Source organism: Aethalodelphis obliquidens, unplaced genomic scaffold (assembly GCF_003676395.1).
Source record: "Aethalodelphis obliquidens isolate GAN/ISIS:26980383/991018 unplaced genomic scaffold, ASM367639v1 scaffold1, whole genome shotgun sequence".
Classification (NCBI taxonomy): domain Eukaryota; kingdom Metazoa; phylum Chordata; class Mammalia; order Artiodactyla; family Delphinidae; genus Aethalodelphis; species Aethalodelphis obliquidens.
In genome coordinates, this window is record NW_020837945.1 from 52,626,143 (window position 1) to 52,641,285 (window position 15,143).

Consider the following 15,143-nt stretch of genomic DNA (forward strand, 5'->3'; position numbering starts at 1 on the left):
GTGTCATGTGCTCAGGTTATCACAGGAAAAGATTCATGTGCTATGGGAACCCAAGGGGATGGAGATCCTTGCAAACAGGGACTATCTTATTCATCTTTGCAACTAAAATTTGTGTAATTAAACTCTGTCTAGGGAAGGCAAGGGAGTGTTTCACAGAGGAAGAACCTAGAAATTTGAGTGTACTACCACTCTCCTACTAAACAGAAATGGTTTGATGACTTAAAAAAAAAGCGATAGTGTATTCACACAATGTCAGGAGAGATAACAACTTGCTAAATTTTAAAACCCTGCAGTTTTAACACAAAAGAATAAGGAATTGAAGACAAAAATGTAAGGCAATTGATACTCAAAAAAAGGGCAAAACGTTTCCATGAAACCACAAGTTCTCATAAAAGGCTATATAGGTTTTATTTTTAACTCATATGCAAAAAGAATCCATATAATAAAGGTGTGAATCTCAACAAAGGCTAGGATGTTTGGAAACAGGAACTTTTGTGTACTTCTGGTGTGAATGAAAATTTACACATTTCTAGAAGGCAATTTGGCAGCAAGTTTCAAAAACCTATACATTTTAACCCAGAAAGAGCCTGCCTACTTCTAGGGATTTCAACAAGGAAATTATGTCAAAAAAAAAAAAAACAAAAACACAGCAATGCAAAGACTCATCTATGTCTCTTCAACAGTGTTGTTCATAATAGCAAAAAATTAAAACAAATATGTTTGATAGTAATAATGACATATCTATAGATTAGAATATTTTACAGCAATTAACAATTGTATACGGAAGAAATATTTGTCATGGAAAAGTGTCCATGGCATTAAATGGCATTTTTAAAATTGTATGTCCTCGGGAACTCCCTGGCTGTCCAGTGGTTAGGACTCCGTGCCTTCACTGCCAAGGGCCCCGGGGACCCTGGTTCAATCCCTGGTTGGGGAACTATATCTCACAAGCTGCGTAGCGTGGCTAAAAAAAAAAGAAAAATTGTATGTCCTTTATGATCCAATGCTGAAAACTATCTGGAATGTCTGGAGAGATCAACACAAATTTTAATTGATGATATCTAGATCTTGGTAGGATTACAAGCAATTGCTTTCAGAATATTTCTAATATGCTCTAGTGGCTTAAAGGAGTAAAAGACATACTAAAACTGTTTCAAGTATATTTTGCAATCACAGAAATAACCAATTAAAAACAAAAATTAGAATACTATTTGCCTATGAAATGGTTTTCTATCTAGGAAATACAAAAAGATTTACAGATTAAACTATGAGAAGAAAAGAGAATTCAACATGGCTGCTAAAGATAAAATATGCAAAAATCAGTTGTATTTCTATATATAAGCAATACATAATTAGAAAATAAAACTTAAAAATTTACAATAGCATCTGAAAATATCAAATAAATGGGAATAAAGCTAACAAAACACAAGCAAAAACACAACATAAACACACAGACATACTTGATCAGAGATGTAGAAGACATAAAGTGATATAACGCTTTAATGGACTGGCAGACTCAATATGGTAAAGGTGTCAATTTTCTCCAAATTGATTCTTAGATTTATTACAACCCCAATCAAATATTCCAGGAGACATTTTCATAGTAGGAATTGATAGGCTGATTCTGAACTTCATAGGGAAATGCCAAGAGCCAAGAATAATCAAGCCGAACTTCAATAAGAAAAACACTGACAAAGTTATACTCTTCACATCAGTTAAGACAGTGTGGTATTGGCACAAGGAGAGGCAAATAGACAATAGAATAAACCAAATTTTGGAAACAAATGCAATCATATCTGGACACTGGTTATGTAACAACTATATATAAACAGCAGTAGGGAATGGATGATGTTTTCAATAAATGCTGCTGGGTCAAATGAATATACATATGGAAGAAAATGAATCTTGACCCTGAACTAATACCATATGAAAATCAATTTTAGATGAACCTTAGACCTAAATATGAAAGATAAAGCAATAAACTTTTTTGGAAGAAACAGAAGAAAATACCTGCAAATAATTAAAACAGGACCCCAAATGTTCAAAGGATAAAGGAAAAAATAAATTAAAAACCTGTGGTCATGAAACAATGTTATTAACAAAGTGAAAAAGAAAGCCACATATTAGGAGAAACCATTCACATAAATATAATCAACAAGAAATTCACATCTATAATATATAAAAACTTCTAAATATTAATAATTACTACTCAAAAATTGGGCAAATAATTTTCACACTCACACAAAAAATCAAAATATTCAATAAACACACAAATATACACTCAACTTCATTTGTCATCATGGAAGTGTAACTTAAGAACAAAATGAGATTCCACTCATCCCCACCAGAGGGGCTTATTAACAAGTTTTAAAATGACAAATGATACATAAAATGTTGGGAAGGATATGGAAAACAGGAACCTTCAGGCACTCCTCATAGGTGATTAAATTGGCAAACCACTTTGGAAAACTCTTTGGTGGTTTACTAAAAGCTACTAAAGCTAAAACTATGCATAAACTAGGAGCCAGCAATACCACTCCTAGATATACATACAACAGAAATGTATACATATGTTTTTTTTAAATGTACAAAAAGTGTTCATAGCAACACCACTGATAAAAATCCAAAGGAGGAAGAATCCAATGTCCGTCACCAATGGAATGAATATGTAAATTGTGGTATAGCCATACAATGGGGCAAGGAGAATGAACAAACTATTGTTATATGCAAGAACATGGATGAATTTCATAAACATAATAGTGAAAAAAGCCAGATTTTTTTCAGAGTATAATTGTATGATTTTAATTATGTATGATTTCATGATACTAGAAGTTAGGATACTCAGATTAAACAAAATTAGTAAGTTATACACCCTAAAATTAGAAAGTTCTGCCACACATCCTCCTTTTAGCATTAAGAGCCCAGCCTGTCCTACAAATTAAAATGTCTGTAATAAAAGAAAATTCCCCAGAAATCTCTCTACATAGGTCAATTACATTAACAAGCAATGGGTGAAGTCTGCTAGATATGTAAGTTAAATTAAGGCAAAAAAATATACAATTTCCAAGAACTAAAGCCTCACAGGAGAAACTACGTACATACTATTTTGCATAAGTAGATCCCCCAAAATTCCTTTTTATTAAGAGAAACTACTGATGACTGCAGATAAACAAGGCAAAAACAAAGCTACAAAGAAAAACAATTATTGTCATTTCCTACTGATAATCAACATTCAGAATAAGGAAAACAGGAAGATGAAGCATTAGCAGTCTATTAATGAAAAATAAATCCTAAATATTAATTTTATGAAGCTTTATTTACTTTGCTTTTAAGTCACAATTTCTCCACCAGCAGAACATGTTTCTAAAGAACTGTGAAAATCTGAGATTCTACCCTATTTGCAAGCTAACAAGTTAGCCTATCACAGTTGCATGGATGCTGGCAGAAGACAGAGTATTTGTGGGTCAGGGCATCAAAGCCAAAGGACTTCGTTACTCACAGGAAGCAGTGGTCAGAGTAACACCATTTTCTTGGAACTTGTTCCCTGAGCTCTAATTCCCACAGGATGATGCAAAGAGCGTCAGGTGACACCTACACACACAGTGACTTTTGTAACTGTAGAGGAATGTAGGGCTTAGGGAGCCCAAATATTTTATAATGGCAAGTATGCTTGTCCTTGGATATGCAGAGAAATACTATCTTTACATTACAGGGTTGTAAACAAGCATAGTCTTTGCTTCAGAAGGAGGAAGTGCCTCTCTTCACCTACCAAGGTAGAAACATCCCACAGAGAAAGGAACAAACGTGCTTTGATTCCAGGGGCACGTAATTAAATACTTAATAAGAAAATAATTATTTCTCTGAATACAATATAAGAACTTCTGAGAATGGGAATATAAGTGGCTTAAAAACTGTTTTAATTAATTAAATCAAACTGACCAGCTGACTAGAACTAAGAGATGGAGAAATGTGAAGTCTGCTTTTTTAAAAAAAACAGGGCTCTGCACAGGAGAACTTTTTAAATGATATTTTAGAAACACAATTTCTGGAAGTTTTAGTGATTGGCTTAACATTCCAAATTATTTAAAAAACATTAATGGTCTCAAGAAGTAGCATGAAAGTATTTTCCTCATTTGGTAGAGTAGCTAAAATAAAACAAAACAAAAACCAATTACTTCTCAAGATGGGGAAGTAAAATAAGTAGCCAAAATCTGGATACAAACAGGTTAAACTTTAGAGGACAAAGGTCAGAATTTTATCTTATCATTAGGGAGCTTAGAAACTTCAAAACAAGAAAAGATATTCTCAGACTACCACCTAGATGGCTGGTTATAATGCACCACAAGTCTTGGTGGAAGGCCAGACACCTTAATGTACCTACTCAGTGTACAGCAAAATCCAACGCACCTATGCAGGGTACACCAAAAACTCAACACATCTATTCAGTGCAACATGTGGAGCCTATTAAGACTGGTTATAAAGGAGACTTTCAGAATGTTAAAAAGAAAATAAACTAAGTTATGAAAGCCTGTTGTACCACATCTGATGAAATCTTTTAAGTCTTTATCTAATTGATCTTTCAATACTATATTCTGATTCACCTCCCTCTTTCTTTAAATCCTATCTTCCTTTAGCAACTATAATACCACACTCGCCAGGTTTTATGCCTACTTCCCTGGTGATGCCTCCATTCCTTAAATTTCCTCTGTGCATACATCATTCATCAGAATTCTTTAAGGATCTGTCCCCTTTGTTCTCCCTGCACATTCTCCATGGTCTACATCAATCAGTCCAATGGCTTCACACAGCTTTTAGAGATTACAAACTCAGATATCTGGAGACCAGGCAGATAATGTATATGAGTAAAGAGGTCCAGGTAAGGACCGCAATCAACTGGACGGGACACATCTAAACTGGGCAGCTGGCACCCAGGTCTAGCCAACTGTCGCCACGTCAGAGTTCATATCTAGTGTTGCCATCACTTCCAATTTCTCAATGAAATTCAATACAATATTTTTGTGTAAAAATCAATAATTTTAAAAGTTACCAGCTAATTTTTTAATGTAAATACTGTCTGAGGCCAAGGAAAACATTCTACAGGCTGTCAATCTGCAAACTCATAAATGTACTGTCAATCTCTGTCTTTAATTCTATATTCTTTTCCTCAAGGTTGTATATCTAATCTACTAATAAATATCACCACATGGATTTGTCTGGACCCACCAAACTGAACATATGCCAAACTGAATTCGTCTGACTGCCAAATCTCTTCTTCCTACTTTTCCTGTCTCAGTAAATGGTACCCAGTTGTTCAAATCCCAGATTGAGGCATCACATTTGGCTCATTTTTTGTACCTCATATACCTTAATAATCAAGTACAGTTAATTTTATCTTCATATAATTCTCAAATTCATGTACTTCTATTTATTTATTTATTTAATTTATTATTATCTTCACCTAGTTTTCTACAACAGCCTCCTATCTCTCTCCTATTTCTCTCCTAATTTATCAGTTTCTAAAGTGGGAAGTGGAATGGGGGGGGTGGGGGCAGGGCAGTCATAGACCCCGGGGGTATACAAGATGACCCTATTTAGGACGAGAAGAAAGGACTGAAATGCTACTTGCATTTTTAATTCAATTTTAAAAATTTGTATTATAATGTGTCCTTTATATTATATATGAGAATACACATTATTTGTATAGTAATATGTATTTTATACATGAGTATGTAGATGATATACATAGATAGATGATGTATGCTCAAAAAGTAGTTAGTAATAAGGAATATGATTGAATGGGTTTAGAAACCACTGCGCAAGTTCATTATCCATACTTCAGCAAGAGTAGCCCACCTATGATCCAAGTGTGACCACTTCCCTACTTAAAACCCATCATGGGCTCCCATTGTTCTCAGGGCTCCAAAGAACAGAGTTTTAAAAGTACAACTTTGCATATGGAAAAAGAAAGTCCAAATGGCCAAAAATGGACAGAGCTTTCAAAGCATAGCCCAAGAGAGAGAATAACAATTGTAAGTACTTTGGTCCTTGAGGCAGGGGAATTCCTATAGTGGGTCATAAACCACCACCCCATATTTAGATTCCATGTTCACTAAGGAATGTTCTGGATATGGTATAGCTCCACATATAATTTAGCTAACAGTGACGAGAGCATTCCCATCTGCTTGACAGTAGCATTAATCATTGTGAATTAATAAAACCACTATTCTGGATTATAGATCAGTTTGTGAGCTCAGTAAAGTATGCTCAGTCTCTAAACATATGGCTCTAATGAAATCAGGTTTCAAGGCTGAGAACCAGGACCTAATTCACGGTGATTTCACTGAAGTAAATGTCACTTACTGAGGAGTTCAACGTGAAGAAAAGAAGGAAAAAGAGAACAAGAACAAAAAAAAAAAAAATGCCATTTATGGAACCTTGAAGTTACTCTGCATCTTTCTTTGGAAAGACAGCAGACGCCATGAGAATTCCATCCCTCTCACAGTATTCTCCCCTGTGTACTCCTTATTAACACATGTGCAACCCATACAAAATACCAATTCCTCCATGCAGCCTGCGTGTTCCTCTGATGGCCCTAGTAAATAATTCACTTACTATTTGTGACATTCCTTAAGCGCTTCTGTAATGGGACAGAACTGATTTTAAATATTTATCATCTTTGTATATACTGCCCTCCCCAAATTGAATACATACTGCTTAGAGGTAGAAAATTATAATTTCACATCTTATTTGCTTTTTCTGTCTTGGATCTTGTTGCAGTGAGTTGAACAAAATAGCCCTGTCATTTTATTTTCCTTATGAAATAAAGATACTTTGCTTTTTCGAAACAGGCAGTAATAAGAGTTGACTAAATAACAGAAATATTAAATGGTAATTTTTTTAGTTCTATTTCAGTTCTTTTTTTTCTTTCTCTCTAGATCTCCTGCTGCACATTTGTCTTATAAATGTTCTTCATTTCTATTGTGCGTCCTTTAATTAAATATGACTAAGTTGCCTTTTGATTAGAGGGAAAACTGATCTAGCTAATACGCTAAAAAAAAAAATGTATCTTACTCACTGCAAAGGTAAAGAAACCATTGTCCTTTGTTTCTTATTAAAAGTGAAAACACAGGAAACCTAAAAAGGTCCCTACCACTTCCCCAGGAAATCAAAGGTAGATGTAATGAACTGAATTTTAAACAGATCATCTCTTTTTCCCCCCATGGTCAGCAGGACAGTTTCTTATATTCCACCTCACTTTTACACAGGGATATACACAATTTTAGAAAACTTTTATTAACTTTTTCTGGATTTTGCTTTTAGATTTCTAGGGACCATGGAACCTCTATCATGCAAAGTTGAATATTAATGATATTATTTGTAGAATTAATAATAAATATATTCATGGGGCTTTGAGCAAGATTAAAGGTTTAAACTGGTTAATTATTCCACAACACAGAGTGCATACAAAGTGCCAGACACTGTCTTACCTGCCTGAAATGTAGATTTTAGCTCTTTTAACCTTTGCAACAACCCTACACAGTAGGTATTCTTGTTATTACCATCCACACATTTTACAGATGAAGAAACTGATGCATGAAGAAAGCACGGAGCTTGCCCAAAGTCACAAAGCTAGTAAATGTTGCAGTCAGAACCTGAACACAGATGACCCGCCTGCGAGCCTGCACTAAGCATGCTGCCCCAGAACAAGCAAGCAAGCAAACGCTGTACACGTCCCACGTGCGCACACTCACACACATGCCTCTGCTGCTCAACTCATTTGAATTAAATGAGCAACAGTTCCTGAAAGTCTCCAAATGAGACACTGTGCTGATCCACCTTGGGAAACACAAAGATTGATTAAATAAGCCTGATTTCATGGGGCTTATAGTCTAATGGAAAGATAGCTAGACAAATAACTTTAAAAATCAATGAAAACTAATAAATATAGAGGATGAGCAAGAGCTTATGGGAGTTTAAGAACTAAAAGATCCAGTATGATAATAAGGGCCAGAATCAAGAGCAAGATGAACTTTGAGGGGTTAGTGAGAACTTTTTTTTTTTTTTTGCGGTATGCAGGCCTCTCACTGCTGTGGCCTCTCCCGTTGCGGAGCACAGGCTCTGGACGCGCAGGCTCAGCAGCCATGGCTCATGGGCCCAGCCGCTCCGCGGCATGTGGGATCTTCCCAGACCAGGGCACGAACCCATGTCCCCTGCATCGGCAGGCGGACTCTCAACCACTGCGCCACCAGGGAAGCCCTAGTGAGAACTTTTATACCAGAGATAAAAATCTTCAAGTGGAAGGAACAATGTGGGCAAAGACATAGAAACCTGTAGCTGCTAAGGTGTCAGGAAAGAGCCAAATAATCCCACTTGCCTGAAGAACAGGACATAAGTAAAAGAAAAGAGGACTAAAATGGTAGAAAAATACATCGTGAACTCAACCAATAATTACTGAGTGTCTGTTATGTATACAGTACCCAAAGGACTCATCTGATAGCCATTTAAAGAATAATGTTCAAACTTCGTACTGAAAATGGAGCTAATCTATGTGAAAGCATTTGACAGAGTTTGACATATAATAACTCTAATAAATGTACCTGTTTTTACTAATTTTTGGATAAAAAGTCAACAGGAGCTTTATTTTTGAGCAGGAAAGACCCACGTAATAAATACATTTGATAATATAAATATATTTAAAATACAACATAAACACAAAACATGGGGTCAAGTTGAACATGTGGGAGGGTATATATTAGAACCCAGAAAAGAAGACTTCTGAACTAGACTTAAAGGAAGGGTGCCAAGATTCTGGGACTGTAGAAAAGAAAGAGGAGGGAAGAGGGGCATGCCGGGGAGAACTGTAGGAACTGATGACAAAAAAAAAAATCAATTTGTAGATAATAAGGTATTGAAAATTTTGAGCAGACGATAGACATCATCCATCCACTCACCCATCCATCCAATTATTCATCCAGTCTGTTAACACTTGTTAGAGCTCACATATTCCAAGAAACACACCAGGCTCTGAGAAATAAAAATCAAGGAAGCTTTCTAGTCTACTGGGAAATGCAAGCATGTCAGCAGTTCACGGCAGTCTCGTGTGCGAGACGTGAGCTCAGGTACTTGGAAGAATAGAGCAGGCATGACCACCTTAGGTTAGGGTTACTGAGGAATGCCTCCAAAGTGGCAACACTGGGTAGGGTGTGACACTGGGTAGGGTGTGGGTAACTGGTTTCCCAAGAGGAGGGTGCAGTTTAGGGAAACAAAGACAATGAGGTGTGGAAATAAAAAGCATACTAGGAAATAAGTACAGAGTATGAGGAGGTTGTTTCTTTGAGGATGAATTGAATAGAGATGAAGCTAGAAAAAAAGTTCCTGAAGCTTGTCATATTAATGGGGTTATAGACTTTAACCCAGATTCGGTAATGATGCATAGAATGCGCAGCGTCTCAGGCAGAAAAAGTAAATAGAGTGAAGAGTTCTGCTTTGTGGAGCTCACTGGCCTCATCAAGAAAATCGATGGGATAGGCTGTTATTGAAGGTAGGGAGACCAGACAGGAAGCTGTTGCAGTAGTCCAGGGAAGAATCTGAACTCGAACATGAAACTGATGAATAGAACTGGAAGTAAAGTAAGGATGGGGAGAAGGGACATACAAAGATTCAGGAGTTAGAATGGTTCTTGTTGAATTATAATTTGGTGGGAAACACATGTCTAATCTCCTCAACATCAAGAAATGCTTAGTACAAGGAGCCTAGAAACTGCTACCTGACTTGCTTACTAGAAAAATGACTGTCACCGAGTCTAATCACATGAATGGGTCTTTTTTGAACAGTTAATAATACATTCTTTGAGCCTCATGCTTGAAGTTTCTGGACTTCACCCTCTAACCCAGAGTTTGGTATTGGTCTCATTTGGCAGAATTTACTTAGACACATTCACTCAAAAATGCCACTCCTCTTTTCCACATATTTCTACTATCTCCTGGTCAACAGACTAAGAAAGCAAAAGCAGAACTCAACTATGAACACATTCAATAACGTCTCATAAAAATCTACCAACTACAGGACTTCCCCAAATCTAACAACTACAGAACTTCCCAACCAGTCTACCCTGGCACATGATATGTTATTGATCCCCTAAGGCTCCAGACAGACAGAACCTCCTTCGCAGCTGGGCTTGGGCCTTGAGCAGAGGCTGGCCCTGCCATGACTTCAAAAAGGTTGAGAAGCACAGAAAGGAAGCATTAGTCACATGACACCTAAAGATTTTTGTCTGCTGCCTGTTCTTTAGGTCTGAATCCTAAGATTGCCTTTAGGAGTTTTATAAAGTCCTTTGAACGATAACTATTTCCCAATTTTAACTCAATACTAATATTTTTTTCTTACTGACAGTTCTTTTTGGGAAAAATATCACAATACTACTCCTTATGTTAAAACCTGCTTTATAAAAATCATAATCTGTTTGGCTGTTTTTAGAACTAAGCGCTCAATGGTTCTGTTTTTGGAAACAATAATGCATTCAAGTTTAAAGTCACCGGTTAGGTCACATGAAAGCATTCTCATATGCCCTCAATATGTAGATAAATAACAGGAATACTTCTGTATGAGAACTCAGTTAGCAAAAATGCAAACTAGTATGAGTATAAGGAAGAGAAAAGAATTCAACCTTTTAAAAGGCTACATCATTCATTCATCCATTCATTCAATAAAATGCTGTGGAACTATAAGGTGAAAACCCACAGAGAATATAAAGATGGTTTCTCCAGTGATCTAATAAAAGAAGCATTAATTTTGATGACTACAGAAATATGTCTGAGTTCCAGAGGGAGCTTTACCTTTGGCTCTCATCCCCAAAATAAAAATCTTAAAGACCAATTAAGAAGCCGTCTCAAGTAAGCAAAGACAGAAGACAAGGGTACAAGGGTTTAGGTGGTAGGGAGAGTGTTTAATCAGAATTTCAAGAATCCCCCATTTGATTTAGTAGTGATTTCACTCACGTAGCAGTTGGACAGAAATTTCAGCCCCTTAATGTCTATGGTTATAAATAAAGGGAAGTAACGATGTCTCAAATGCATAATTCTCTGTGGTTTGAGGTGCCGGCAAAACAAACTCCTCTCTTGAAAAACATGTGAGCAATCTTTCGTCAAAAGGTCCATTTTTTACTGACCTTTTGACAAGCAAGCAATTTTTAACTCACCAGAATTTTCAGTTTTCAAAAAGAAATACCGCAAGCAACTTGTCTGATAGATTTTCTTAAAATTTTAAGATAGTTTATTTTGAAGGTTACCAACTCTTTGCATTAGGCTCAGAGTGTTAATATATGAGCTGTAGCTTCAAGACATCCTCAGCTGTTACTCCCGGAACTCTGCGGTCCCTTTCTGCTTTCTACTATTCACAAATATTTAATCCGTACACTCCTGGCTGTTAGTCTAATTCAGATGAGGATGAACCTTTTCTTTTTTTAAGTCCTCATTTGTGAATAGATATAGGAGCATTACAAAGAGCTGGATTTCTGGAACACAGAATGTCTTGTGTTAAAAGCAATAACAGTATTTCCTCCTGTAGTGTCTAAAAATAATTAAGAATACATTTTATTTAAGAAGTGGGAAAAAGGCTTTAACATTTTTGAAGTAAAAAAATTATGCATCTGGGCTTCCCTGGTGGCGCAGTGGTTGAGAGTCCGCCTGCCGATGCAGGGGACACGGGTTCGTGCCCCAGTCCGGGGAAGATCCTACATGCCGCGGAGCGGCTGGGCCCATGAGCCATGGCTGCTGAGCCTGCGCGTCCGGAGCCTGTGCTCCGCAACGGGAGAGGCCACAACAGTGAGAGGCCGCATACCGCAAAAAAATATATATATATGCATCTAATCAAATGTGCATTGCTCTGTGTATGTCCTAGTCATGTGGTAGCTATAGATAAACACAGCACATCATAGAGAAAAAAAAAAAAAAAAACAGGAAACCCAACGTTACAGTTAATTCACCAGTGTCACAGGACTCCAGATCACTGAAAGTGTGTGCCAACATTTTACATCGTATTTCATCAGCTAATGTATATAGAATTTAACTACAGGATGAAAACAATAATCTGTGTGTAAGCAATCACTCCTCCTTAATTCTTAGCTACAGTTCTGCCTACATTCAAGGACATTCTGAGGGTGCTCTCTCATCAAAGGGGACCCTTAAAAGAAACTGAAGAAACCATCTGCCGCCTGATGCTCAGTTCTTAAGCATCTTACTAAGAGATTCCTGATAAAAGTTTTGCACGTTTTATTTAAGTTATGCAGACTTCAGATATTTAGTTCCTATTATTTGCCAAGCTCACCTGGGTTTGTGTCTGGATAGGAAATACATAAGGAAAACATCTTCAGCTATTTTTGTGAGATAATGCAACTCTGTGATAACATTATCCTCCTTTCTGTATCTTGTTTACACGTGCATACTTTCTGTGCAATGACACAGAGAAAACCTGAATGCCAGTGCTGAGGCCTTTTCCCACTTCAATTTCAGATCTTCGTCAAGCTTATACTCTACCTCCTAGTATAGAAAGCAGTCTCTGATGCCTGCAGTCCTCAAGAAAGTGTCCCCCCTCTGGACTGTCAGAACAATTTATTTAGGCCAATTTTTAAAGTGTCTTTCCCTTTCTGCCTTTTATTTTCTATATGTGTTTTATGTGTACACTAAGTTATAAAAAGTTATGAGCTTCTCATGTATACTCTGTCTTACACACATCTGCTTCTTAGAGCTAACTATTTAACTCAATGAATGCTCACCAAATAAATAAATGTCATATAATATTTACTTGGTAACAACAAAATCATTCAGTTACTGAGGTATACTTTTGGTGGCTAAATAGAAAAAACAGCAATCAAAACACTTATCAAAAACACTGCAGTATATTCTCAAAATACTCAGGTAAAATCTACACCATATGGAACTGGAGGCAGGTCTAAGTCATTCTTCAAACATGGATCCAAATTTGTACTTACTTGTCTCCAAAAAACTTTCTCCAGAATTCAGCAGCATCTGCTTTCGTGATACGAAAGTTATCTCCCTGGAATTGCCCATTGGGAAAGATAGCTTTGATTTCTGCCAACATGTGACTGAAGATAAGGGAGAGTTTTGTAAGATTTCGTCTGTAGATACAAACAGGGAAAAATGAAGGAAAAAGTAAATATATAGGCATGTAAGATTTAATGGGAATATATTATGAAAAATGAAATTATCAACCTAGGTCAACTCAATAAAGCCCTTAAAAACAATGTTCATAAAAACTGTACATTTAAATTCCTAACAGGGATTCTATTAGTCGTCCATGTACTCATTTAATATAAACGTGAACAAGATGAATTACATGAGGTTTAATGGGGGAGACGGACACCTAAAAAACTCATAATCAAATATAAATGTTAAACAAAAAAAAAGTGCTTATTTCTACACGGGGAATAAGGAAAGATGTGTCATTTAAGGCGAATCTAGCAAGATAAGCAGTTGCTCAACAGATGAAAGACTTAGAGTGGAGAGGAGGGGAAGGAGGAGAGGTTAGGAATAGAACTATTTGGATAATATCTAGATTTAGCATGGCTAGAGGAGAGCAGAAAGAGAGTGGAGGAAACGGCTTGACACAAGATGAGAAAGTTTGGTTGGGACATGACAAAAAGAGGCATCTGAACCAATGAACAAAGTTTTTGTCAAATACACTTGTCACTTCTATCTAAAAATCAGAGTTTCTGATAAGTCTCAGATATGTGCATATTTTAGAAGCTCCCTGGGTAATTCTAATGTAGTCCATAAAAAGCTATTGCAATAAGGAATGGGAAGCCAAAATGGACTAAAAAGATTAAGGAAATGATCAAATCTCGGTTTTAGAAAGAAAAAGTTATGGCAGTATAAAAACAATGGTTTGGAAGGGAAGGAAATGTAGGTGTTGTCTCTATTCTAATTTCCATGTTAAGTTCTGGGAATTCTGACATGATTTAGAACAGGCTTCAAACCATGACTAATACTTTAATAGTATCATCTACATTCCTTCTTAGCTTTTCATAAGTTTACAACATTAATTATGTTAATCAGCCCAAAACTCTTAGTGCTAGATAGTAAGGAAGCAACTGAAAGATAAAATACTACAGAACTTTTCAGTTTTGAGGTGACCTTGTCTCTTTATATTCCTGCTTATTCAGAATCACCACAACACAGCAGGCACATACCTACTATGGTTCCATTTTGAAGCCTTAACTGCTTTGTGTGTGTGTTGAGGGGTCAGGGCTGGGGCTGGGGAGGAGGCACTTGAATTAGCACTCAAAGTAAATACAGAGGAAAACTAAAGAAAGCCATCAAGTCTGCAATGCATATAACACCATACAATGTTTCAGCAGGACTTTGACACTGAAAGTTGTGTTTATTTGCCTTTTTTTTTTTACTCATGTATCTGGGTTTAATGACTCTCAAATAACAAGCAAAAAAACATGTTAGGTACCAAAAAGATCATAAAACATGCACCTCTCCGTAAAGTCACTGAAAGGAAACATGTAACTTCCTATATTATATGAATACGCAATAAATAAGGTACTTGTGATAAAAAGTGGGAAAAATAGGAATGAACAGAAAACAATAAAGTATAAAGTAATTGACATCTCAAAAAATTCATCTCTACTGGAAAACCAAAAAGTCCCAATTTCCACAACCTTTATTATCCATGAGAAGATTTATGGGAAAGAAGGGTCAGAACTTAGGCCTTATTTTAGTGCTTGATTGGCAACAACAAACAATCTGCAAAATCATTATGGTTAGGTTATGCAAAATGTTTCATCATCTTCTTAGATTCAGCCACACTTCCGCACAACTCAGCTTAACTCCAAGGTAAAACTTCTTTAATTAGCTGAATCCTTGATCTTCTCATTTATGTCAACACATCCTCATTTAGGTGATGGTAGATTTAAGAAATCCAGTCTTAGGAAATGAAAAGTAAACTGATGAACTATATCCAAGGAAAGAATTGCAGCCAATACAAACTGCAACTGACTTTTGAAATCTGAGTTTAAGGAAAAACATAAAGTCACTTTTGAAAATCTGCAACGAATTTATTTCTATAATTAGGCAAACAAGTTAATTTTCTACCAAACTTCCAATTGATACATACAGAAG

The 15,143-nt window shown here is 36.3% G+C and overlaps 1 protein-coding gene across 2 annotated transcripts in view; it reads right to left on the bottom strand.

Annotated features, from left to right (window-relative positions):
* Positions 1 to 15,143, bottom strand: part of CBLB (Cbl proto-oncogene B) — a 215,070-nt gene that overhangs the window by 107,707 nt on the left and 92,220 nt on the right. For both annotated transcript variants that reach the window (XR_003432332.1, XM_027104030.1), the window contains exon 4: positions 12,989 to 13,135. Coding sequence is in view for 1 of the 2 variants with exons in the window: in XM_027104030.1 (XP_026959831.1) it covers positions 12,989 to 13,135 (147 nt within the window). In the remaining variant the exon portion in view is untranslated. The remainder of the gene's footprint in view (positions 1 to 12,988; positions 13,136 to 15,143) is intronic.